The sequence below is a fragment of the Podarcis pityusensis genome (assembly GCF_964106645.2).
Source record: "Podarcis pityusensis genome assembly, chromosome: 2".
In the NCBI taxonomy this organism is placed as follows: domain Eukaryota; kingdom Metazoa; phylum Chordata; class Lepidosauria; order Squamata; family Lacertidae; genus Podarcis; species Podarcis pityusensis.
The window spans coordinates 122,716,628-122,742,767 of record NC_138029.1 but is presented as its reverse complement, the minus strand read 5'-3'; the positions used below and the strand labels follow the sequence as shown (position 1 = coordinate 122,742,767).

The 26,140-nt window shown below is 42.3% G+C and overlaps 2 protein-coding genes across 2 annotated transcripts; both read right to left on the bottom strand.

Annotated features, from left to right (window-relative positions):
- Nucleotides 1-7,567: 7,567 nt before the first annotated feature.
- LOC308465390 (vomeronasal type-2 receptor 26-like) lies at nucleotides 7,568-13,758 on the bottom strand (the record flags this gene model as incomplete). Its single annotated transcript, XM_080985370.1, has 5 exons — nucleotides 7,568-8,466; nucleotides 9,301-9,427; nucleotides 9,994-10,221; nucleotides 12,860-13,151; nucleotides 13,535-13,758. 5 exons carry the CDS (start codon nucleotides 13,756-13,758, stop codon nucleotides 7,568-7,570), a joined length of 1,770 nt encoding a protein of 589 aa, XP_080841496.1.
- Nucleotides 13,759-16,718: 2,960 nt separating this feature from the next.
- On the bottom strand, nucleotides 16,719-25,008 carry LOC308465385 (vomeronasal type-2 receptor 26-like; the record flags this gene model as incomplete). Its single annotated transcript, XM_080985357.1, has 4 exons — nucleotides 16,719-17,617; nucleotides 18,194-18,320; nucleotides 18,926-19,153; nucleotides 24,718-25,008. 4 exons carry the CDS (start codon nucleotides 25,006-25,008, stop codon nucleotides 16,719-16,721), a joined length of 1,545 nt encoding a protein of 514 aa, XP_080841483.1.
- Nucleotides 25,009-26,140: the final 1,132 nt, after the last annotated feature.

The window sequence follows — 26,140 nt, the reverse complement described above, 5'->3', positions numbered from 1 at the left end:
ATTTTCGATTCTCAATACTGAAGCATGTTTTCCTCAAAACTTAGCAAATTCTCAACTTTCATATAGCTTATAATGTTTTTGTAGATAGTCCTTAAATTTTTTCCAGTCCTCTTCCACTGCCTCTTCTCCCAGGTCTCGGATTCTGCCCGTCATTTCGGCTAATTCCATGTAGTCCATCAGTTGCGTGTGCCACTCTTCCAGTGTGGGTAGCTCCTGTGTCTTCCAATATTTAGCTATAAGAATTCTTGCTGCTGTAGTTGCATATAAAAAGAAAGTTCTATCTTTCTTTAACACTCTCTGGCCCACAATGCCCAGGAGGAAGGCTTCTGGTTTCTTATTAAAGGTATACCTAAATACCTTTTTCAACTCGTTATAAATCATTTCCCAAAAGGCCTTCACTCTCGGACATGTCCACCAGAGGTGAAAGAATGTTCCTTCAGCCTCCTTACATTTCCAACATTTATTGTCTGACAAATGGTATATCTTTGCAAGTTTGACTGGGGTCATGTACCATGGGGGTCATGTTTTTAGGAGGGCAAGGTTTTAAAGAAGGAAGGAAAATCTCTCTGCTCTGAGGGAAAAGGCAAGAGGATGTGTTGTGGGAAATTAGGATGAGTGATAAAGGGTTAATATCTAGAATTACAACAACTTGGGAAAAGAAAGAAAAGGAATAAGAGAGGGGGAAAGGAAGAAAAAGTGAATATAAAATGAGCAGGGAAGAAAGATGACAGTTTTGGGAGGAATATGATACAAGCTGTGAAAAGAAGACGGAAGACAAAACAAGAGTAGACAAGTAAAATGTGAGGAATGCCGGGTGATATGAAATAAAAAGCCTTTTCCGCTTAGTGCTTTTGAATGCAAAGATTCTGCTTAACTTGTGGAGACTGAGTCAAAATACTAGTCCCTGAGTCATTAATTGCTGTTTGATTATGCCAAACTCTGCCTCCATCTGCCACAGTTTTGTCACTGGCTCATCCGGCGGACCTGCCATTTTGTGACTAGTGGACCTTATTAAGTTTCAGCCCTGTGATTTGGCCCCTACATGAAAGTCAGGAAAGACGACTGTTTCTGGAGCTAAACTGTGGAATGCTCCCCCTCCCCAAATGTTTTTGCTGCCTCCATTCTCCATTTTAGGTGGCAGGTTAAGACAATTCCATCTATACATGCCTTTGGTAAATAAGCTGGCCTTGACCGTGGTGCTTAACTTTTAGTGGGATGGCGTAGGATTTCTTATTATTATATCTGTGCTCTTGGGTTGAGCATTTTAGGAATTATTTTTTGACACTGGCAACGGGAGCTCACCCCATCATGTGGATTTGCACCGCCCTTGTTGTGATCGACAAGCCCAAGAGGCTCAGTGGTTTAGACCACAGCTCCATCAGCTGTTTCAGAATCCATTGGCCAGACTGATGGCCAGGGCAGGGTGACCTGAGCATGTAAAACCAATTCTGTTGTGACTGCAATGGCTACTGAGTAGTTGACGGGCTCTATTCAAAGTGCTACTTTTAACTTTAAAAGCCTTATGCGGGTCAGGAGTCCACCACCTCAAGAACTACCTCTCCTCACATGGATAGACCCAGGCCCCGGATCATCACCAGAGGGTCTTCTTCAAGTTTTCCCTTTGCTGCTATGGAATGCTCTCCTCAGCGAGTCTCACCTGGTGCCATCTTTATTTATCTTTAGCCACCAGGAAAAGACTATTCTTCTACCTGGGCTTTTGGCCCTTGATTTGAAAGGCGGCCACTGGGAATGGGGAACCTTTGAACTCCCAGTCTAACTGAATGTTGGGAGATTCAGAATAGAATATTTTCAGAAGAGAAAATATTTATCCAGGCATTGCTTAGCTAAACTATAGAACCCACTCCCACAGGAGGCACTGAGGCCCATCACACCAAGATGGCTTCAAAAGAAGATTAGACAATTTCATGGAGCAGCAAGAAGCTGTTGATGGCTGCTGGTGGGTCTTCTCTGTCTCCACAGTTGAGGCAGCAATGTCTCTGAACACCAGTTGCTGGAAACCACAGGAGGTTGAGAGGCCTCTTGTGCTTGAGCCCTGCTTGTGTGTTTCCCGTAGGCTTCTGGTTGGCCACTGTGAGAACAGGATGCTGTGCTTCATGGGCCGTTGGCCTGATCCAGCAGGCTCTTCTTATGTTCAGGCGTTGCTGAACTACAACTCCCATCAGCCCCAGCAAGCATGAGCAATGGCCTGGGGATGACGGGAACTGTAGTGCAGCAACAGGTGGAGGACCACAGGTTCCCCATGCCTGGTCTAGATAAATTTGCTTCATCCATTTGGCCACCGTGGAAAATGGGATGCTGGACCGCATTGGCCTTTGGCCTTGAAGCAGAGCACCTCTGATGAGTTCTTGAGAAGTTACTTTTTCATTTTGGCCTTGGTTCTGACTTTACATTATCGATTGCAAAGGCAATCTTTGCGGAGAAATCCCTGGAGATTTGGCGAGAAGGCTATAATTACATAATTAAACATCTCCTCCTGTATTCTCCTGGATTGATCAAGGAGCAGGAGCAGAACTTGAGGAAAAACATGTTTGTGAGAAATCACCACTGTGTCCCATAGCCTGACATTTGACAAAACTTGCTAAAGAAACAGTTTTCAGAGGCTCAATAGATATATCATTTATTAATGAATATTTGAACTATCACATAATTGCATCCCATGGATAGCAGGATGGGGGCAGTCTGTCCTCCTCTCCTTTGTTTGTAGGTGACGCCACCTTCTCTGCCCTACCAGCGAACCTAAGATCACCAACTTTGATATTAGGGAGGGACAGACTAGGATTAACAGTCACAAAATATGGATTTGTTACACCTGTACACTTGAACATTTACACATCTAGGAAAGGTCAGTGGTAGAGCATTTTTATTTTTTGCATGGATAAGGTCCCAGGTTCAATCATACATGGTTCTTCTCCTCCCCAGTTTAGCTTCATGGCAACCCTGTTACACTGAGAGGCAGTGACCGCTCAAGGTTACCCAGTGAGCTTCATGGCTAAGTGGGGATTTGAACCCTGGTCTACCAGGTCCTAGTCCAACAGACTAACCACTACACCACAGTGGCTCATACATAAACAAACAGCCAGAAGGATGGGGTATAAATAATATTATCATTGTTATTATTTATTGCCCTTCCACGACATTCAAAATCAGTTGTTTGAGGTGCCCAATGCTATCTGTCTAATGACAAAGTTGGGGTTTTTCTCCATGAATCACTTCTGGGACTTTGAGACAGAAGCTGGGCTTGTCTTGCTCACAAGCGGTGGTGGTGGCGGCTGCTGCAATGGAGCACCCCATGGCCTTTCCATGGCCTCTCCATGGCTGCCGCTGCCAGCCTCCTCCCTTGGTCAGCCTGTAGTGGCTGTGACTGCCACTGTATTGGCTCTGAGGGGCAGGTAGATGGCAGGGCCACCATGGGCAAGAAGAAAGGAGGAGTGGAGCACAAGGAGTCCTGATTTTGTTTTTAAAAATGCTTTGTGCATCTGCATCTAATCTTGTGCCTTTCTGACATTTATTTATCAGAATAAATTGTTTATTTATTAACAATAGAGTGATTTACAAAAGAATAGAGTAACATGAAAACACAATTCTGTTACATGACACCCCAATCTCTGAGGTGTGAGAGATTCAAGGTGTTCCAGCACTTGACCAGAGTCCAGTTTTCTTGGAATGAAGGACAGGGGAGACTGTGGCTTCTTTAGGATATATGGTTTTATTTACACATACATAGCACCTGAGCATAGCACTGAGGGACTGACAGGGCATTAGCACTTCATTAGTCACAGAGGGCTTATCAGGGGGAAGAACTCAGTTCCAGCACCTCTCAGGTGGGTTCTGGCACCTGTCATGAGGGTGTCACTGCCATTCTAAGAGAACAAGGCAAGTGTTCACAATGAGCTCCGTCACCACATTTTATAGAAAAATAGCACAGTCGTACCTTGGGTTACAGACACTTTAGGTAGCGTTTTTTTCGGGTCACGGACCCGCCGAAACCCGGAAGTACCGGAATGGGTTACTTCCGGGTTTCGGGGGTCACGCATGCGCAGAAGCGCTATATCACACTTTGCGCATGTGCAGAAGCGTTGAATCACAACCCGCGTGTGCGCAGATGCTCTGCTGCAGGTTGCGAACATGCATCCCGTGTGGATCATGTTTGCAACCTGAGCGTCCACTGTACTGGTCACAGGTATGAATCCAGTACAGATCAAGCATGTAACTATGTATTTGGCTTCTGGCACAACTCACACGTACTGCTCTGTCTATTGTACTCCTTCCTAGCAACTACATGAGTGTGGGGAGCGGGGAAGGTCCACCTATTTTTTTCTATGGCACAGCAGCTTCTTTCACTATGCTTCCAGTTGAATGACGTGGCCCAGGGAGAGAGGGGAAAATAGTGGAAGTGAACAGCTGGCTTCACAAATGGTGTAAACAGGAACGGTTTGGATTCTTAGATCACGGACTGCAGTTTCTTGAAGATGGACTTCTGGCAAGCGATGGGCTGCACCTCACAATGGTTGGGAGAAATGTTTTTGCCAAAAATCTCAGAAATCTCATCAGGAGGGCTTTAAACTGACTAATGTGGGGGAGGGAGACAGTGCTCCTGAAGGTCTTGACTATGCTACCACTCAGTGGATTTGTAGCTGGCTGACTGACCGAACCCAAAGGGTGCTCATCAATGGTTCCTCTTCATCCTGGAGAAGAGTGACTAGTGGGGTGCCACAGGGTTCTGTCTTGGGCCCGGTCTTATTCAACATCTTTATCAACGACTTGGATGATGGACTCAAGGGCATCCTGATCAAATTTGCAGATGACACCAAACTGGGAGGGGTGGCTAACACCCCAGAGGACAGGATCACACTTCAAAACGACCTTGACAGATTAGAGAACTGGGCCAAAACAAACAAGATGAATTTTAACAGGGAGAAATGTAAAGTATTGCACTTGGGCAAAAAAAATGAGAGGCACAAATACAAGATGGGGGACACCTGGCTTGAGAGCAGTACATGTGAAAAGGATCTAGGAGTCTTGGTTGACCACAAACTTGACATGAGCCAACAGTGTGACACGGCAGCTAAAAAAGCCAATGCAATTCTGGGCCTCATCAATAGGAGTATCACATCTACATCAAGGGAAGTAATAGTGCCACTGTATTCTGCTCTGGTCAGACCTCACCTGGAGTACTGTGTCCAGTTCTGGGCACCACAGTTCAAGAAGGACACTGACAAACTGGAACGTGTCCAGAGGAGGGCAACCAAAATGGTCAAAGGCCTGGAAACGATGCCTTATGAGGAACGGCTAAGGGAGCTGGGCATGTTTAGCCTGGAGAAGAGGAGGTTAAGGGGTGATATGATAGCCATGTTCAAATATATAAAAGGATGTCACATAGAGGAGGGAGAAAGGTTGTTTTCTGCTGCTCCAGAGAAGCAGACACGGAGCAATGGATCCAAACTACAAGAAAGAAGATTCCACCTAAACATTAGGAAGAACTTCCTGACAGTAAGAGCTGTTTGACAGTGGAATTTGCTGCCAAGGAGTGTGGTGGAGTCTCCTTCTTTGGAGGTCTTTAAGCAGAGGCTTGACAACCATATGTCAGGAGCGCTCTGATGGTGTTTCCTGCTTGGCAGGGGGTTGGACTCGATGGCCCTTGTGGTCTCTTCCAACTCTATGATTCTATGATTCTAGTGTTGGCAATTTTGATTTTTCTGTTATACTGTGTTCATTGAAGTAGTTGTACTACTAGGTACATTACTTGTATTATTATTTCCCCAGCCCCCAGCCCCATGGAACATTTCATTTCATTTCATTTCATTTCATTTCATTTATTGGTTGTTTTTTTTAAAAAAAGTTTTACTCCAGTTACAAAAGTACACTCATCGTCTTTCTTCATATCATACATTCCTTTCTATAGATCAGTTATATTTGATGAAGGTTTTAATGCTGTATATTGTATAAGGTTGTGGGAGAAGAGAGGTAGGGAGAGAGAGAAGGGAGGAGAGAAGTGGGGTAGTAAACTTTCATTCTTCTACATAGTGTATGTGTGAGGTTTTGTATCAGCATCACATGGGTACTACACAACACAGACCTTAACACCACCATACACTTACAACTGAGCTTTGCAAGGACATCTGCAATATTCAGGCAACTGGGCCTCACGTGTAGACACATCTGTGGCTGAGAGACCCTACTGTCCACTTCAAGCTAAATTATCCAGTTATTTTTCACAAAACTAATGATCTTTTGAATATTTATATAGCAAATAAGGATACATTAGGCATGTAAACCTCAAGTCTTGCCTTTACTGTAAATTTCACATACTCTTTTCTCTTATCCTGAGCTCCCAGAGTTTGTCTCAAAGCTTAGGACACTTCACTGCTCTATCATGTACCCTTTTAATTTCACCACTTTAGTCTTTCATATTTACATTATATCTCATGTGGCACTAGCTTTTATCACTTCATTATTTGTAATTTCTGTTTGCAATCTCCTACATGAATGTTGACAAGTTCCTCAAAGACCCTTCTCCATGATCCACACCATTTATACCTGTGGGATCTTGTAGAATTAGCAAAAGCTCATCCACGCTTCTCCTTGTCTCACTGCTTTCCACTGGGGAACAGCACAAATTGCTGTTTTTCCGATATAGAAGAAGAGAACAGGTTTTCTGTGGGAAAGGAGTAGGGGATGGGGGAAATGGTTCAGATCTGTGCCTAAAAAGGGTGGAACAAGTGAGAAACAGCTCTGACTCATGGACAAGCCCAGAATCTCCTGAATCAACTTTGTTAATAGAAGGTTGAGGGCTCTTTCTATCTTAGAAGCAGGAATGACATTTTCACATCTCTCCAAAGAAACTGCAAGAATATTCAGGATTTTTCCTTCCCTCCTGATATTCATACCTCTGGGGATTTTGTAGATGCTTGACATGGTTGAAATATCCTTGGATTATTTCCAAATAATCCGGCAAAGCAAAATAAGGACTAGACAAATTGATTAGAAAGGTCAAATCTATTTTAATAACTTGCTAATATCTCCTTGCATATTTTGAAATTATCCAGTATATTTTGGGCATGACTCATGCCTATGTGTGTCAACTACTTTAAAAATGTTTTGCACCTTGCACCACATGAAGAACACCCCTGGCACCAACAATCAATGTGACTCTCTTGATATGCACAACAGGAAATAAAGAGATACCAATGGAATGTGTTTCTTTCATGTTGAAAAAAAATGCATAAGTAATTTATTTGTAATATCATCTAAGAATTTTTTATTTTCTTAATCAACAGATTCATTATTATTGAATTGCAATAAGGATTTCTTATTAGGAAAAATATAAAACAGTCTTCAGATAAGAATTCATCAATAAGGTTTAGCAGGAGAAAAATGAACAGTGGTAAGGATGGAATATGATTAAAATGATAATTTTGTGTTCTGATTCCCAAAACAATAGCTTTTAAGGAGCTACATTCCCAACTCATGTGTCCTGCCTTTATTGCTACCATGCTGGCTATCAATCGCAAAGACCAAAAACATATTTTAGGAATCAGGTGCCATATTAAGCCTTTGTAGTCAGGTGCTCCTTTGTATTCAGAGTAGGCCTTAGTACAATAATGTAGCACTTGGGAAAGAAGATGCAGCCCAGAAGCCCAGCACTGGAGGCCAACATAGAGAAGATCTGCACGGCTACCATGTATTTCCCCTTGGTGCTCAGGTAGGTGGGAACAAAGGACACCCAAACACTGCAGAAGACCAGCATGCTGAAGGTGATCAGCTTGGCTTCATTAAAGGCCCCAGGCAGCTTCCTGGCCAGGAAAGCCACCGTGAAGCAGATGGCAGCCAGGAAGCCCATGTAGCCAAGGACAGTGTAAAACATGGCAGCAGATCCTTCATTGCATTGCAGGATGATCTCTCCAGCCTGGGAGTGCATGTCAGAGTCTGAGAATGGAGGAAAGGTACCCAGCCAGATGACATAGATGAGAATTTGGATACTGGAACAGGACATGACAATGGAATTAGCCAGACTCTTTCCCAGCCATCTCCTGACCCTGTTTCCTGGCTTAGTGGCCAGGAAGGCCAGCACGACAGTAATAGTTTTTGCCAACAAAGAAGAGACAGCAACTGAGAAGATGATGCCAAAGGCCGTCTGCCTGAGAAGGCAGGTCACTTTCCTTGGCCGGCCTATAAACAGAAAGGAGGACAAAAAGGAAAGGAGGAGGGAGACAAGGAGGATGTAGGAAAGGTCCCTGTTGTTGGCTTTGACTATGGGAGTGTCAAGATATTTAATGAATATTCCTAAAACAAGGCCTGTGATTAAGGCCAAAAACAGGGCAGTGGAAGCCAAGAGGGTCCCCAGATATTCATCATAGGACAGGAAGGTGATAATCTTGGGGATGCATTGATCTCTGTCCTTGTTAGGGTGTTGATCTTCTGGACATTTGGTGCAGTGTTCTGCATCTGGAAAAAGAAGAGTGTCTGCATGAACATTTTCCTGCAGACTAGCAAAAAAAGCAAGTCAATTTTGAATCCAGCCAACTCCCACAAATGGAAACAGTGATGGGACTTGCTGTTTCTGCTAATCAACACCAAGAGTTGGTCCATTCTGTGTAGGTCCCTAGTGCTGATAACCTCTTATTTACCTCCCAAGGAAGAGCTTGGAGTGTTCTAGAAGCTGCAAGTCGTTAATTGCAGCTACATCTGATCTCACCCCAACACCAGGTGTTGTCAGATGGGTGTAATTTACAAAAAAATGTTCCTCGGAGGAGAATGGACTGGAATTCTGGTCTTCCCCGTACAAACCAAACACCCCAGCTACTTTGCCACACTGACTGGTTCAAGGGAGCCTACCAGATGCAGCAACACTGCCTAATTCTTACATACTCAAGGCTGTCTCAATGGTACAGTGGTGACTCGCAGGACGAAATTAATCCGTTCCGCGAGTCTCTTCGTCTTGCGGTTTTTTCGTCTTGCGAATCACGGCTATTAGCGGCTTAGCATTTTTAAGAAAAAGGAAACAAACTCGCAAGACGTTTCGTCTTGCGAAGCAAGCCCATAGGGAAATTCGTCTTGCGGAATGACTCAAAAAACGCAAAACCCTTTCGTCTAGCGAGTTTTTCGTCTTGCAAGGCATTCGTCTTGCGGGGCACCACTGTACCTGGAAAGCTTTTTAAGACTATGTAAATCACTGTTGAAACTTTATTAAGTTCAGCCATAAGATTATACTTGAATATTCCTCAACCAAGGACATATATTATTGTTCTTTTTGCTACACATTCCTCTGAAGTCTCCTACCTTCCTGAGTGGAGATCATTCCTTCTGCACATGGAGCACAACCATGGCAGCAAATTGGTTTCCCTTCCTGAACCTTCTTGGCATATCCAGGGCGACAGCTTTTGGTACACCTGGACTGAGGAAGGGTCTGACCAAAAAGAGAAAAAAGCATCAATGAAAGACTGTTAGCAAGTAACTTCTGGGCCAGTGTACAGTCTCAGTCTGTGTGGAATAGACACGGATTTGTTGTGGATGCTTTTTTTGATCCATGGGACAAAACAGAGGGTCATAGTCCTTCGGTCATAGTTGAAGCAGAAATAGACAATAACAGAGAATTACATGGAGACTGTATTGGCCTTGGGTCTAGGAGTCAGAGCTGCCTGTCATTATTACAAAGTTCTAGGGAACACAGTACAAATCTGCTGTCATGGAAACCATTTACAATATCAAAATCCAGAGAAACCAACAAACAGACTGTGTTGTGCTCAATTCTGAAGTCTGGCATGCTTTCTGACCACTGCAAATGCCATGCCCCAGTCATAAGCCAACCTGTTCCTCCATTTTAATGTTTCTTATTTTGACTTTCCTCCATTTATCTCCTCCCCCGTTTTGTGTTAGCCCATTAATTGGATAGGCATAAGTTATACTGTTGTTTCCCCCAACAGAGAATCAGAGCTCAACATATCTCTAAAAGGGAATAGAATGCCACCAAACCTGGTTGAGCGGTCTGGACCACACAAGAGTCTCTTGGTCAATGGTGAATTTTGGGCCTGAGGATCCCTGTCTGCTTATGCTCCCAAATTTCACGGCACAAAAGGACTTGTTGAGAAATGGCACCCAATTCACAACGTCAGATTCAACTGTCAACTGCCCATTCTCATCCAAATACACTCCTTCCACGGAAGTATTGTAAAACTGAGAGCTGCCCAGGAAATGGTGAAACTAGAGTAGCAAAGAAAACATGCACATTTTTTAAAAAAGAAAACCATCTGGATAACCTGGCCTAATTAATGAAGGAGTTAGTAAAGACTGACACAGGGTGTGTGTTTGGGCAATGGATCTGTGGCCCATTGTTTCTGCTTCAGCCTTTTGGGACAGATTAAAGCCATGAGATGCGTAAGTTTCATTCCACACTCGTGGAAGTACTCTGCATGCATAAGCTTCCTATTTGTCAAAGTAAGGTTGTTGGGAGTGGTGCGTAGACATTAGCTTCCTTGCTACTAATTGCAGGAAGCCTTGCTAAGGGATCATGTGTCAAAGTGGAGGCAGATTGTCTTCTCAACAGCAAAATTAGGATGTGGGTAACAGTACAGTAAATGGAGGAAGCTGAGCCAGTGTTGAGGAGAACCCGATTTAACCCGATAATGGAATTCAGGGTACTGATCCCTGTTATCAGCAGATCGGTTGAGACCACTGCAGTAATCAACAACAAAAACAAAAACAACTGGCTTTGAACAGGTGATTGTCCTGGTCAGCAGAGATATTGGTGAGGTAAAAAGGAATACCTGCCCAGACTGTATCCTTTGATATTTCAGCCTGTTTTTAACCTTCGCCACCATTTGATTTGATGTGGAGGACAGCGCAGCCCTTATGGCCCGTGCCAGAGCAAGGACAAGGTAGTATATACTGTAGTTATCCAGAGACAGGGTGTTCTCAATCACTTTGACAGGCAAGGATTCCAGAGTGTCAACTTCCCTGCACCTTTTCCTTCCTTTGACAGACAGTATGTGCTTTGAATATGAACACTTAAATGATTTCTCCCCAAACTGCAATATAGGATATAAAAACGTGCCATAATTATCATAGTTTGGCCTTCTTTTAATACGAGTTAAGAAAGAGAAAAACCCATGGATGTGCAGGGGAGAAAGAATATTGTAAGACAAGTTCCCAGTGATGTTCCACAAAGCTGTTGTGATCCAGATTTTCCCCACAATGGGTCTTACATGCTTTTCAACTATGAATTGCAAAATAGATATTGAACTATAGAAGTAACGATTCTCCCCATAGTAGACTAATACATTGACTTTCTTCCACATGAAAGATATTTTAGAAAGCGACTGTAATTCCGATTTCTGTATTGGGATGCTAAGTGAGAAGGCAGCACAAATTGTGTTCCTGGTTAGCAGGGGCCTAAAGGTCCTCATGAACCTCTCTCCATTGTTGGTGTCTGGAGCAACGAGGCCAATCCAAGTCCAGTTGAAGTGCAGGAGCAGTTGGACTATCCCCAGGTACTGATGCTCTTCTTTGGGGACCATTCGGTAGACAAAAGGGAACTGAGTTTTGTCATTAAGAGCATCAGAAACAAAACCGTAACTGACCTAGTAAAGAACAGAAGAGATTATTACCTACAGAATCCCAAACATAGTACTTTATATTGGCCTGAATGATAACTTTTCTCTGACATTGAAAACAATATCCCAGGGGAGCTTAACAATATACCATATTTCATTGTTTGCTTTCAAAAAAAAGGTGACAGTGTCTTTGCAATGGGTTGTGTTTGCCCTGATGGCATTTTTGTTATTGCTTTTACAACATGCTTCTTGTAGCAAATTTATCTAATTGTATTATATGATTTAATCATTATTTATTCATTAAATCATCAAAAGTTATGAAAAATAGATACTGTTAAAAAGGAAAAAGCTCACACACAATCACAACGAACATTTGTAGCTCACATTAGACCTATGATAGCTAAAGTATCGATTCTCCACACGAGTCAGTTTCGTGTTTGGAAATTGGTCAAGTTTATTTTTACTAGACATTATATTTCAGCTCTTTCTAGGCATTCCTTGAAGTATTGCAAAACTCAACAGTTATCCCATGTGTTGGAAAGGATGTTCCACTACAGGGACATATCAACACATGGGTTTGAAGTGTCACAAAATGAAAAGTTATGGGAAAATGTGTTTACAGAATTATCCCTTCTTCTAAGGCAGACAGTACTCATGACCCCAGGACTGGCTCTGTTTAACTTGTATAGACACGATATGTAGCAAATTAGAAACCAAGTATTTTGCCTCATGTTTATTGAATGTTTCCTTTTGCATAATTGCTCATGTATATCACACATGGCACTAGCTTTTATTACTTATTTATTGTTATTTCAGTTTTGATGGCTAGGAATCCACATAACTGAAAGATTCCATTCTCCTGCACAAATTTTGACAATTTCCTCCAAGACCCTTCTCCATGATTCACACCATTTATACCTGTGGGATCTTGAAGACTCAACTAAGGGCTTATCCACACTTCCCCATGTCCCATTGCTTTCCTTGGGCAAAATCACACATTGGTGCTTTTTTCTGGTTTAGAGGGAAAGAACAGATTTTCTGTGGGAAAGGAGTAGGGTAAGGGGGAAATTCTCAGATCCATGCCAAAAAACCACAGGGCAAATGGAAAGCCACTCAGACCTTTGCTTTCTAAGTGTGGATGAGTCCAGAGTCTCCTGAGTCATCTTTGCTAACAGGTGGTTGAGGGCAAATTCTCCTTCTGCCTTAGAATCATGAACAACATTTTCACATCTTTCCAAAGAAATTGCAATAACATTCTGGGATTTATCCTTCCCTCCTGACATTCATACCTGTGGGGTTTTGTAGATGCTTGACATGGTGGAAATATCTTTGGATGTGTCAGTGTCAGCCCCTTCAATAACGGCCAATACTTTATTCCATGGTCCACAATAATAGTTTGGGATGTTTGCCTGCCCAGGGCAGAGCAGGTCCACCATGGCACCACAAGTCATTCTGGCATCGTAATAGTTGTCATAGATGTCATAGCCCAGGGTGAGGTTGGCGGAAAGCCTGTGGTTCTGATTGACCTCCCGAACGGCAAACAAGAAGGACAGGATATGCCAGTAGAGCAGGACTCCTCTCCTGGAAAAAAGTGTGTGTCATCTTGACATTCTTTCCACACAAAGACCAGATTGTGTCATCCTTACCTGTGACGGGGGGCAAAAAATCTGCAGCACCTGTACACCTGAGATCCATAAACCGCTTCCTGTTCAAATATTAGAAGAACGGGCTATTCTAAAGCAAAGGTCTCACTAGTGTGGGTGAAAGCACACAGTTTGCAGTAGATGACTTTCTGACATTCAAAACAAATCTGACCATTTCCCTCCAAAAGGATGAAAATGGAAGACACGATTTACCAAGCAAAAGTACCAGAAATGAGGATAGCAGACAACAACATTTGGTCTTGATGAGGTGACATTCAGTTTGCATAAAGCTTTTACAACAGTAGGCACAAAAGGACTTACCCATAAACTCTGGTAAAGGGAGGCTCATTGAAGACGCTTGGCTTGAACACAACAGGTACTGCAGATACAACCCCGCTGATGTGGTAGTCTCCTGGCCTGAACCAATTCAAGGGTTCATTTGGATCCCTTATCAAAGTCAATGGGCATTTTGCTTTTGGCACCCCAGATTTTACTTCAGGTAGTAGCAACTGCAACCACAGCAGAAGCAGAAGAAGTCGACACATTCTGGGTCTGCTTGCTACCCCTCCCTTCCTATAGGCTGCTATCAGCAACAGATCTATCAAAGTACTAGCAACCAAAAGCCCAGCTGCCATGATGTAATCAAAGAGAGTATACGTAGCTTGAGAGACAGCAAGGGTTCATTTGAGCCTCACAAAGGCAGCATAGGTTGCCCACCCTTGGGGGCCCAGGAGAGAGGTATTTATGTCCACTTTCTTTCAGGCAAAGTTTGTAGAACTTACATTACGTTCCTTGTGATTGGACTCTAATATGACCTTATTTCAAGGGTGCTGGTGGGGAGTCTCTTGAGCTTTGGTAAGAAAAGGAGTAAATCACCATTATTTTAAATAATTGTGAAGGAGAGGATTGCCTCTGCAGCCTCCTGGACTCTCCTGGTGGATCCAGGTGCAGAACGGGAGAAAAACATGTTTCTGTGAACTTGTCATTGTAGTTCTACATTGTGACATGGGTCAGAAATCGGGCAGTGGAGCTTGGCATGGCCTATCCCAGTGTCTCTGAAAGAGTCAGCCAAGGACCATCAGTGGACATCAGTTCCACAGCCCAACCAGTACCTCCTGACTCCCCCATCTGTGACCATGCATAGTCCCTTTGCCTAGACCAATGGCAGTACTGCCAGTTTAAAGTATGCTGAATACAGGTTTCCAGGAGATAAGGAAGTTCAAGGGGGAGGGATAGAGAAGGAAGGGATGTTCCACTCTTCTGAAGGCCTAGGGCAAGAGAATGTGTTGCGTGAAATTAGGTTGCGTGATGTAAGGTTAATATCTTAAATTGTCATCCTAATAACCTGGCAATAGAGAGGAAAGAGATAAGAGAGGAGAACTGTTATGGGAGGAGGAAGTGAATGTAAAAGGAGTGGGGAGGATGTATGGAAGTTTTTGGAGTAATATGATAGAAGCATTGAAGGGAGGAGGGAAGATGAAATGAGAGAAGACAAGTAAAATGAGAAGTTTGGAGGTATATAGAGTAAAAAGCGGGATAACAGTCTCAGCATTCAAGGTATTTGAAAGGAGAAATGAAGAGAAATGAAATACTGAATGAACATTTGGGGAGGGACCATGGCTCTGGGCTTAGACTCTTAGAGTGCATGATTTGCATGCGGAACACTCCGTGTTTCATCCCCATCATTTCCAGGTACGGCTGGAAAAGGGCTCCTGCCTGGAAGTCTGGAGAGCCACTCCCAATCATTGTGGACAAGGGATCTCCAATGCTCCTGATGTTTTTAGACTTGGGTGCAGAGACCCATGGTTGGACAGTGTTCTCGAAGCTACCAGCATGAGTCTGACCAAACTGCGGGAGGCAGTGGAAGACAGGAGTGCCTGGCGTGCTCTGGTCCACGGGGTCACGAAGAGTCGGACATGACTAAACGACTAAACAACAACAAGCAGAGACCCAACATTTCCCACACTTTGATCCTCTGTGTGTTAATGGTCCAAAGAAATGGCCTCATGTTTCATCAGTTCATTGTAAAATTGCATATCATTATATATATATAATTGCTCCCTTCTGTTGTTGTGTTGTTGTTGTTGTTGTTTTATTATTATCATATATATATTATTCAAAGGGACGTTGGTGGCACTGTCAGTTAAACAACAGTGTCTAGGACTTGCCAATAGAAGGTCGGGGGTTCGAATCCCTGCAACAGGGTGAGCTCTTGTTGCTCTGTCCCAGCTCCTGCCAACCTTGCAGTTTGAAATCACATCAAAGTGCAAGTAGATAAATAGGTACCACTCCAGCAGGAAGGTAAACGGCGTTTCTGTGCACTTCTCTGGTTCACCAGAAGCGGCTTAGTCATGCTGCTCACATGACCCGGAAGCTGTACGCCGGCTCCCTCAGCCAATAAAGCGAGATGAGCGCCACAACCTCAGAGTCGGTCACAACTGGACCTAATGGTCAGGGGTCCCTTTACCTTTATATTATTCAAAAGTTACAATACAGTTCTCTCCACTGCCATAGTATCACATAATGATCACTCCAATCCTCAATCCCATTTCACTTGTTGACTCACCAGATAACCTCACAAGGAACCCAAACACAAATCTGGTTGGCTCCCTTCTCAGCATGATTGGTTCAGAAAGGGCCAGGGCAAGAGGAAGCTGCTATGGGCACTGCTGGGCTGCAAGGGCTGGATGTCCCTGTTGTCAGACATTTTAAATGTGTTATAACATGCTGACACTAGATGGTGCTGTGGAGTTCCAGCTTTTGCCAACGTGTTTTCCCATTGTGATGTTTACAACATGTTTTCCTGAAACCCCTTTTTGATGTGTCTAGATCCAATCTAGAGAGGATATAATGCTTAGTTATGCTCGAACAGCAAGGATAATGTTGTGTAACAATGTTCTAACAGGGGTATCCACAGACAGCCGGCAAAGCAAAAAAAGTACTAGACAAACTGATTTGAAAGGTACAAACCAATTTTAATAACTTCCTAATATCTTTTTGCATATTTTGAAATTATCCAGCATATCTTGGGCATCACTCATGCCTATTCTGTGTCAACTGCTTTAAATATGTTTTGCACCTTGCATCACATGAAAAACACCCATGGCACCAAAATTCAAGGTGACTCTCCTGATATGCACAGCAGGAAATAAAGAGATACCAATGGAATATGGTTCTTTTCATTTTGAAAAACAATGCATAAGCAATTTGTTTGTAATACTATCTAAGAAATTTTTATTTTCTTAATGAACAGCATTGATTATTATTGAATTTTGATAAGGATTTCTTATTAGGCAAAATATAGAGACACCTCAGAAAAGAATTCATAAATAAGGTTTAGCAGGATAAAACTGAATGGATGGAATATGATTCAAATGATAATTTTGTGTTCTGATATCCAAAACAATAGCTTTTAAGGAGCTACATTCCCAACTCATGTGTCCTGCCTTTATGCTGGCTATCAATTGCAAAAACCAAAAACATATTTTAGGAATCAGGTGCCATATTAAGCCTTTGTAGTCAGGTGCTCCTTTGTATTCAGACTAGGCCTGAGTACAATAATGTAGCACTTGGGAAGGAAGATGCAGCCCAGAAGCCCAGCACTGGAGGCCAACATAGAGAAGATCTGCACAGCCACCATGTACTTCCCCTTGGTGCTCAGGTAGGTGGGCACAAAGGACACCCAAACACTGCAGAAGACCAGCATGCTGAAGGTGATCAGCTTGGCTTCATTGAAGGCCCCAGGCAGCTTCCTGGCTAGGAAAGCCACCGTGAAGCAGATGGCAGCTAGGAAGCCCATGTAGCCAAGGGCAATGTAAAACATGGCAACAGATCCTTCGTTGCATTGCAGGATGATCTCTCCAGCCTGGGAGTGCATGTCAGAGTCTGAGAATGGAGGAGAGGTACCCAGCCAGATGACACAGATGAGAATTTGGATACTGGAACAGGACATGACAATGGAGTTGGCCAGACTCTTCCCCAGCCATCTCCTCACCCTGTTTCCTGGCTTAGTGGCCAGGAAGGCCAGCACAACGGTAATAGTTTTTGCTAATAAAGAAGAAACAGCAACTGAGAAGATGATGCCAAAGGCTGTCTGCCTTAGAAGGCAGGTCACTTTCCTTGGCTGGCCTATAAACAGAAAGGAGGACAAAAAGGAAAGGAGGAGGGAGACAAGGAGGATGTAGGAAAGGTCCCTGTTGTTGGCTTTGACTATGGGAGTGTCAAGATATTTAATGAATATTCCTAAAACAAGGCCTGTGATTAAGGCCAAAAACAGGGCAGTGGAAGCCAAGAGGGTCCCCAGATATTCATCATAGGACAGGAAGGTGATAATTTTGGGGATGCATTGATCTCTGTCCTTGTTAGGGTGTTGATCTTCTGGACATTTGGTGCAGTGGTCTGCATCTGGAAAAAGAAGAGTGTCTGCTTGAACATTTTCCTGTAGACTAGCAAAAAAAGCAAGTCAATTTTGAATCCAGCCAACTCCTACAAATGGAAACAGTGATGGGACTTGCTCTTTCTGCTAATCCACCCAAAGAGTTGGTCCTTTCCATGCAGTTCCCTATTGCAGATACCCCCTTATTCACCCCGCAAGGAAGAGCCTGCAGTGATCACGAAGCTCCGAGTTGTTAATTGCAGCTACATCTGATCTCACCACTAACACCAGGTGTTGTCAGATAGGCATAATTTACAAAAAAAAAATCCTCGGAGGAGCATGGACTGGAACTCTGGTCTTCCCAGTACAAACCAAACACCCCAGCTACTTTGCCACACTGACTGGTCAAGGGAGGCTACCAGATGCAGCAACGCTGCCTAATTCTTACATAGGCTGTCTCAGTGGTACCTGGAAAGCTTTATTAAGACTGAGTAAATCACTTTTGAAACTTTATTAAATTCAAAATAAGATTGTACCATAACCTTCATCAACAAAGGACATATATTATTGTACTTTTTGCTGTGCATTCCTCTGAAGTCTCCTACCTTCCTGAGTGGAGATCATCCCTTCTGCACATGGAGCACAACCATGGCAGCAAATGGGTTTCCCTTCCTGAACCTTCTTGGCATATCCAGGGCGACAGCTTTTGGTACACCTTGACTGAGGAAGGGTCTGACCAAAAAGAGAAAAAAGCATCAATGAAAGACTGTTGCCAAGTAACATCTGGGCCAGTGTACAGTCTCAGTCTGTGTGGAATAGACACGGATTTGTTGTGGATGCTTTTTTTGATCCATGGGACAAAACAGAGGGTCATAGACCTTGGGACACAGTTGGGGCAGAAAGAGATAATCCAGAAGAAAGAATTACATGGAGACTTTATTGCCCTTGGATTTAGGAGTCAGAGCTGTCTGCCATTATTACAAAGGTCTAGTAAACACACTACAAATCTGCAATCATGGAAACCATTTACAAATATCAAAATCCAGAGAAAGAAACAAGCTGAAACAGAAAGGTATTTGGAGCAGCTGTGTTGTGCTCAATTCTGAAGTCTGGCATGCTTCCTGACTACTGCAAATGCCATGCCCCAGTCATATTCTAACCTGCTTTTCCATTTTCATGATTCTTATTGTGGCTTTCCTCCATTCATCTTCTCTGCTGTATAGTTTTAGCTCATTACTTGGATAGGTATAAGGTATATTATTGTTTCTCCCAACAGAATAGCAGAGCTCAACATATCTCTAAAAGGGAATACAACTCAATGAATGGGTTTTCCAAACCTGGTTAAACAGTCTGGACCACACAAGAGCTTTTTCGTCAATGGTGAATTTTGGGCCTGAGAATCCCTGTCTGCTTATGCTCCCAAATTTCACGACACCAAAGGACTTGTTGGGAAATGGCACCCAGTTCACAACGTCAGATTCGACTGTCAACTGCCCATTCTCATCCAAATAGACTCCTTCCATGGAAGTATTGTAAAACTGGGAGCTTCCCAGGAAAGGATGAAGCTAGAACAGGAAAGAAAGCATGCACATTTAGAAAAGAATAAAATTATCTAGATAACATAGCCTAATTGCCGAAGATCTTTGTACAGACTGACACTGTGTGTGTGTTTGGGCAATGGATCTTTAGCCCATTGTTTCTGCTTCAGCCTTTTGGGACAAACTAAAGCCGTGAGATACATAAGCTTTACTCTGCACCTTTGGAAGAATTCTGCAAGGATTAGTTTCCTTGGCTAGTAATAGCATGAAGCCTTGCTAAGGAATCAGGTGGTAAAGTGGAGGCAGATTGTCTTCTCAGCAGCAAATTAAAATGTGGGTAACAGTACAGTACAGTGGTACTTCGGGTTACAGACGCTTCAGGTTACAGACTCCGCTAACCCAGAAATAGTACCTCGGGTTAAGAACTTTTCTTCAGGATGAGAACAGAAATCGTGCGGTGGTAGCACGGCAGCAGCTGGAGCCCCCATTAGCTAAAGTGGTACGTCAGGTTAAGAGCAGTTTCAGGTGAAGAACGGACCTCCAGAACGAATTAAGTTATTAACCAGAGATACCACTGTAAATGGAGGCAAAGTAAAGTCGAGCCTGAATGGAATTCACAGCACCGATGCCTGTTCAGCCTGTGAGGAAAACAGCAATACCTGCCAAGACTGTATCCTTTGATATTTCAGCCTCTTTTTACCCTTTGCCACCATCTGATTGGATTTGGAGGAAAGCGCAGCCCTTATGGCCCCTGCCAGAGCAAGGACAAGATTGTAAATACTGTAACTATCCAGAGACAGGATTTTCTCAATCACTTTGTCAGGCGGGGACTCCAGAGTGTCATCTTCCCTGCACCTTCTCCTTCCTTTTACAGACAACATGTGCTTTGAATATGAACACTTAAATGATTTATCCCCAAACTTCCACATAGCATCGTAAAATGTTCGATAATCGTCATTGTTTAACCTTCTTTTAATATGAGCTAAGAAAGAAAAAAACCCATGGATGTGCAGGGGAGAAAGCAGATCATAAGACAAATTCAAGGTGAGATCCCACAAAGCTGTTGTGATCCAGACTTTCCCCACAATGGGACTTAAAAGTATTTCAACCATATTTTGCAAATAACGTATTATACTAAAGAAGTAACGATTCTCCCCATAGTAGACTAATACATTGACTTCGTTCCACCTGAAAAATGTTTTGAGAGGCACTGTTAGTCTCATATCCTGTACTGAGGTGCTAAGTGAGAAGGCAGCACAGATTGTGTTCCTGGTTAGCAGCAGCTTCAAGGTCCTCATGAACCTCTCTCCATTGTTGGTGTCTGGAGCAACGAGGCCAATCCAAGTCCAGTTGAAGTGCAGGAGAAGTTGGACTATCCCCAGATACTGATGCTCTTCTTTGGGGACCATTCGGTAGATAAAAGGGAACTGAGTTTTGTCACTAAGTGTGTCAGAAACAAAACCATAACTGACCTAGTAAAGAACAGAAGAGATTAGTGTTGTCACTCCCAATAAAATCCCAAATCCAGTACTTTGTACTTGCCTAGATTATAACTTTTCTCTGACACAGGAAACAGAGAAACGGCACAGTTTCATGGGGGCTAAGGAGCTTTACCTCAGGGAGCTTCACAATATCCCATATTTTGTTGTTTGCTTTCAAAAAACGCTGACAGTCTTTTGGAATGGTTTGCTTTTGCTTTATGTTATGCCCTGACTGCATTTTTTTACCCCTTTTAGAACATGTATTTTGTAGCAGTATTATTTAATTGTATATGATTTCATCATTATTTATTCATTAAAGTGTCACATTTAAGAAAAAAGGACAGATTTTGTTAAAAAGGAAAAAGCTCACACAAAATTACAATGAACATTTTTAGCTCACATTAGACTAATAATAATAACAATAATTTATTATTTATTCCCCTGCTGTTAGAGTGGGAATTGAAGGATGAAACAACTAAAGAAGTAATGATAATGTGGGCAAAGGATTTTTGTCATACAATCCAATTGGAAAATTGGGAAAGGTTGTGGAAGGTGGATATCAATTTCACAGCCTGTTATACGATAAAAGAGAACATGATGAAAATGTTTTACCGCTGGTACCTCACTCCGGAAGAATTGGCAAGGATTTGCAAAAAGTAGTCAAACTAATGCTGGAGATGTAAGAAGGAGGTGGGAACCTTTTATCACTCATGGTGGGGATGTAAAATTGCCAGAAAATTTTAGAACGAGGTATATGAGGTGCTGAAAAAAATCAATCAAGATTTTGTTTGCCAAAAACCCAGAGGCATTTTTGTTAGGCCTAATATTAAACGACATTCCCAGAGATAAGCAAAATGTATTCCTTTACGCGACAGCAGCACCCGCCAGAATACTGATCGCAAAGAACTGGAAGGGGGAGAAAATACCATCATTATTAGAATGGCACAGTAAACCCTGTGAGTTTTTGGAAATGGCAAAATTGACGGCAATTATTAGAGGCCATTCAAATCAGAGAATAATTAAAGAGTGGGAGGGAGTGAAGGAAAATATGAAAAAATATGGTTCCAGAACTGGAATATTAATAGATAACGGGTAAAACGTGCAGGGGAAAGCAAGGAAATAGTAAAAGAATCAGCTGAACAATGATTAAATTACAACAATACAACAAGATGGAAGAAGCAAAATAAATAAATAAATTGAGATCACACATGGGTGAAGGGGAACGGGAAGTATAGGGGGTACAGGGGAATTTGAAATATTATTTATAATATAAAAGTTTGAATCTAATATTTCCAACTGTGTTGTATTTGTATATAGCAAAGAGAAGTTTAGAGTAATTAGGTATATCTTAATTTAGTTAATTATGTAATCGGTTTATGTTTAAAATGAATATGGATGTTGAATTTGATGTTTGACATTTTTCCTTTTTTGGTTTTGGAATCTATCCATCTATCTCTATCTATATCTATCTATCTATCTATCTATCTAACATTTTAAGCTCAGATTAGACTAATAATAATAATAATAATAATTTATTATTTATACCCCACCCATTTGACTGGGTTTCTCCAGCCACTCTGGGTGGCTAATAATAGCCATCAGTTCTTCTATATAAAATTAAATCATAAAATTATTTGCTATAAACACTACATGGGTATCTATCTAAATGGGTATCTATACTAGATTGCTGAGGTATTTGTAGTAGAAGAAAATTTCCTGTTGCTTGTACATGAAAAAAGATATGCTTTGTGGCATAAACTCATATCTGGAAGATGAAATCCTCCTCTTGATACCATCAGCTCAATTTTCTTAAGATTTATCCCACATAATTGTACAAAGTGTACTACTAATCTTTGGAGAATAAATATAGTTTGACAACAACACATTTCATTTTGGGTTTACAATGGCACAATGCAAAATCATAACTTTTTCCTGCCTTATTTATGTTTCATTTTTAAATCTTAGAATTCATTTGGGTTCTCATCCCAGTTGTTTCTCCTCTAGATGACACTGCATTGAGCTCTTGTGGAGATAGACAAATCCTTCCTCCATTCGCTATCAAGATCTGATTACTGTGCTTTGAATATGAACATTTAAATGCTTTCCACAGAACCACAAAAGTGTGGTTCTGCATTTTTACACTGTATTTCCCCTGTATTTCATCTCCTGTATTTCATCAACACTAGATACAATACTAGTGAATCACAGAATCGTCAAATTGGAAGGGACCACAAGGGCCATCTAGTCCAACCCCCTGGGATGCAGGAATCTTATGTGGCTAGAGTTCTGATTACGACTGAAATCATGTAACAAGAATATATCATTTCAGGGTGTTTGTGGCCAGACAGAAAAACTTAGAACAAAGCTCACATTCCTGGATGCCAAAATGTGTGAAGACATTGAAGAATTGTTCTCTGCCCTGTACTCTTCAAAACCTCACCTTCAGAAATGATTTAAAAAAAAAAAAAAAAATCTAAGCACATCACCGATACTAGCTGTGAAAGAAGCACAAGCAAAACATAAGGAAGGGGAAATTATAAAAGTCAGTTCATATGGGGAGAAGCCACCTTTTTAAAATATTTTTTTCTTACTTTTTAAATTCTATTTTTTATTGAAAATATTTCAGTTAAACCAAGAAAAATGAGGAAAGAAAGGTTCAAAAAAAAAACAAGGGGAAAACTATTATTCTATACATACCTATATAATACAATGGAATATAAATGATGATTCTGATTTATATACAATTGTTTATAACATACTATATTATTTATGAATGCTTTCCAAACATCATAATATATGTCCATAAAGATATGTTGCATAGTGTCCAGATCAAGGGAAATAATAGTGCCACTCTATTCTGCCTTGCTCAGACCACACCTGGAATACTGTGTTCTGTTCTGGGCACCACAGTTTAAGAAGCATTTTGATAAGCTGGAATGTGGGCAGAAGAGGTCAGCTAGGATGATCAAGGGTCTAGGAGCCAAGCCTTATGAGGAATGGTTGAAGGAGCTGCGTGTGTTTAGCCTGGAAAAGAGGAGACTGAGAGGAGATATGATAGCTGTATTCAAATATCTTAAGGACTGTCGCATAGAAGAGGGAACATGGTTGTTTTCTCCTGCTCTGGAGGGTAGGACTCAAACCAATGGCTTCAAGTTGCAGAAAAGGAGATTCCAGTGGGAAAACCTTTTGACAGTAAGCTCTGTTTGACAGTGGAACGGTCTCCATTGGGACGTTGTGGACTCTCCTTCTTCAGAGTTTTTTAGGCAGGGGTTGGATGGCCATCTGTCATGGATGCATTAGCTGAAATTCCTGCATTGCAGGGGGTTGGACTAGATGACTCTTGGTTCCCCCCCCCAACTCTAATATTCTATCATTCTATTATTCTAAGAGTAGCCATGTCTTCTATACTTTGATTACAGGGGACCATAGAGAGGGGCCATAAGGGGGGCATAGAGAGACCCTACTGTACCATTAAAGCTAAGTGACCTTGTTATTTTTCATGAACCTAATAATCTTTCATGAGTAAAACATATAAATATGTAAATAATAAGCGGGACCACATTAGGAATGTAAATCTCAAGTCTTTCCTTTACTGTAAATTGCGCTTACCTTTACAGGTTTATCTAAGGTTTGCTTAGCCTGAGCTCACAGAGTTTGTTTCAGAGATGATGACATTCCATTGCCTTGTCATGCACTTTTTTTTGTATTTTGCCTCTTGTTTCCTTTTGCATATTTGTTCTTTTGTATCTCACATGGCACTAGCTTTCATTACCTATTCCATTCTTTTGCCTTAATTTTGACAATTTCCTCAAAGATCCATTGCCATAAAACACAGGGCTTTCCCTGGGAAAGGAGTAGGGTAAGGGAGAAATGGCTTGGACCCATGCCTACAAAGCACATGGGAAATGGAACGGTGCTCAGACCCCTGCTTTCTAGCCATGGGATGAGAGGAAGTGTGGATGAGTCCAGAATCTCTTGAGTCATCTTTGCTAAGAGGGGGTTGAGGCCAAATGCTCCTTCTGCCTTAGAATCATGAACGACATTTTCACATCTTTCCAAAGAAATTGCAATAACATTCTGGTATTTTTCCTTCCCTCCTGACATTCATACCTGTGGGGTTTTGTAGATGCTTGACATGGTGGAAATATCTTTGGATGTGTCAGAGTCAGCCCCTTCAATAACGGCCAATGCTTTATTCCATGGTCCACAATAATAGTTTGGGATGTTTGCCTGCCCAGGACAGAGCAGGTCCACCAGGGCACCAGAAGTCATTCTGGCATCGTAAAAGTTGTCATAGATGTCATAGCCCAGGGTGAGATTGGGGAAAAGCATGTGGTTCCGGTTGACCTCCCGAACGGCAAACAAGAAGGAAAGGAAATGCCAGTATGTCAGAAATGCCATCCTGGGGAAAAACTGTATGTCAAATTGACATCCTGTTTCTTTCCACACAGAGTCAATATTTTGTCATCCTTACCTGTGATGGCCGGGGGGGGGGGAGAAATCATGAAATGAATCTGCACACCTGAGATCCATAAACCCCTTCCTTTCCAAATATTAGAAGAATGGGGTATTCTAATGCAAATGTCATAATAGTGTGGTGAAAGCACACAGTTTGCAGTAGATGAGTATCTAACATTCAGAATGAATCTGAACATTTTCCTCCAAAGGGAAGAAAATAGAAGACATGATTTACCAAACAAAAGTACCAGCAATGTACTGGTAGCAGCCCTAGCCAAGGGGAGACAGGAAGGGTAGCTGCCCCCCCCCCCATCAATAAAAATAATTAACTATCTGAGCCTCTGCCCACTCAAACAAAAATCCTGGCTACGCTCATGCCTGGTAGACAAGGACTTAGGTGTCCATGAGGTCTTATTCAATTTGCATAAAGCTTTTACAGCAGTAGGCATATAAAGACTTACCCATAAATTCTGGTAAAGGGAGGCTCATTGAAGACGCTTGGATTGAACCCAACAGGTGTAGCGGATATGACCCCACTAATATGGTAGTCTCCTCGCCTGTACCAATTCAAGGGTGCATTGGGATCCCTTATCAAAGTCAATGGACATTTTGAGCTCAGCATCTCTGGTGTTGCTTCAGGTAGTAGCAACAGGAACAGCAGAAGCGTACTTATTATATGCTTGCCTTTAACCCCCACCTCCTTCTTGAGTGCTATCAGCTACACAGCCAGCAGATTACCAGCAGCTAAAATCTGCTTGGAAGACCCAGGCTGCATAGACTTAATCACAAAGAACATACCTGGCGTACACGGCTTGAGAGCCAAAGAGGATTCAATTCAGCCCCACGTAGGCAGCATAACCCCACCCCACCCTCAGTGGCACAGTGGAGAAGTATTTATGTACCAGTCTCTTCTGGCTGAGTCTGATGAAGTTGCATCATGTTGTTGTTCACTGTTGAACTCAAATATGATTTTATTCCTCTTGAGCCTTGGCAAGATGATGACAAAGAAATCATCACTGTTTTTAATAATTACATTTCCCTCACACCTTGCTGCCTTCATGGCTCCAGGTGTAGA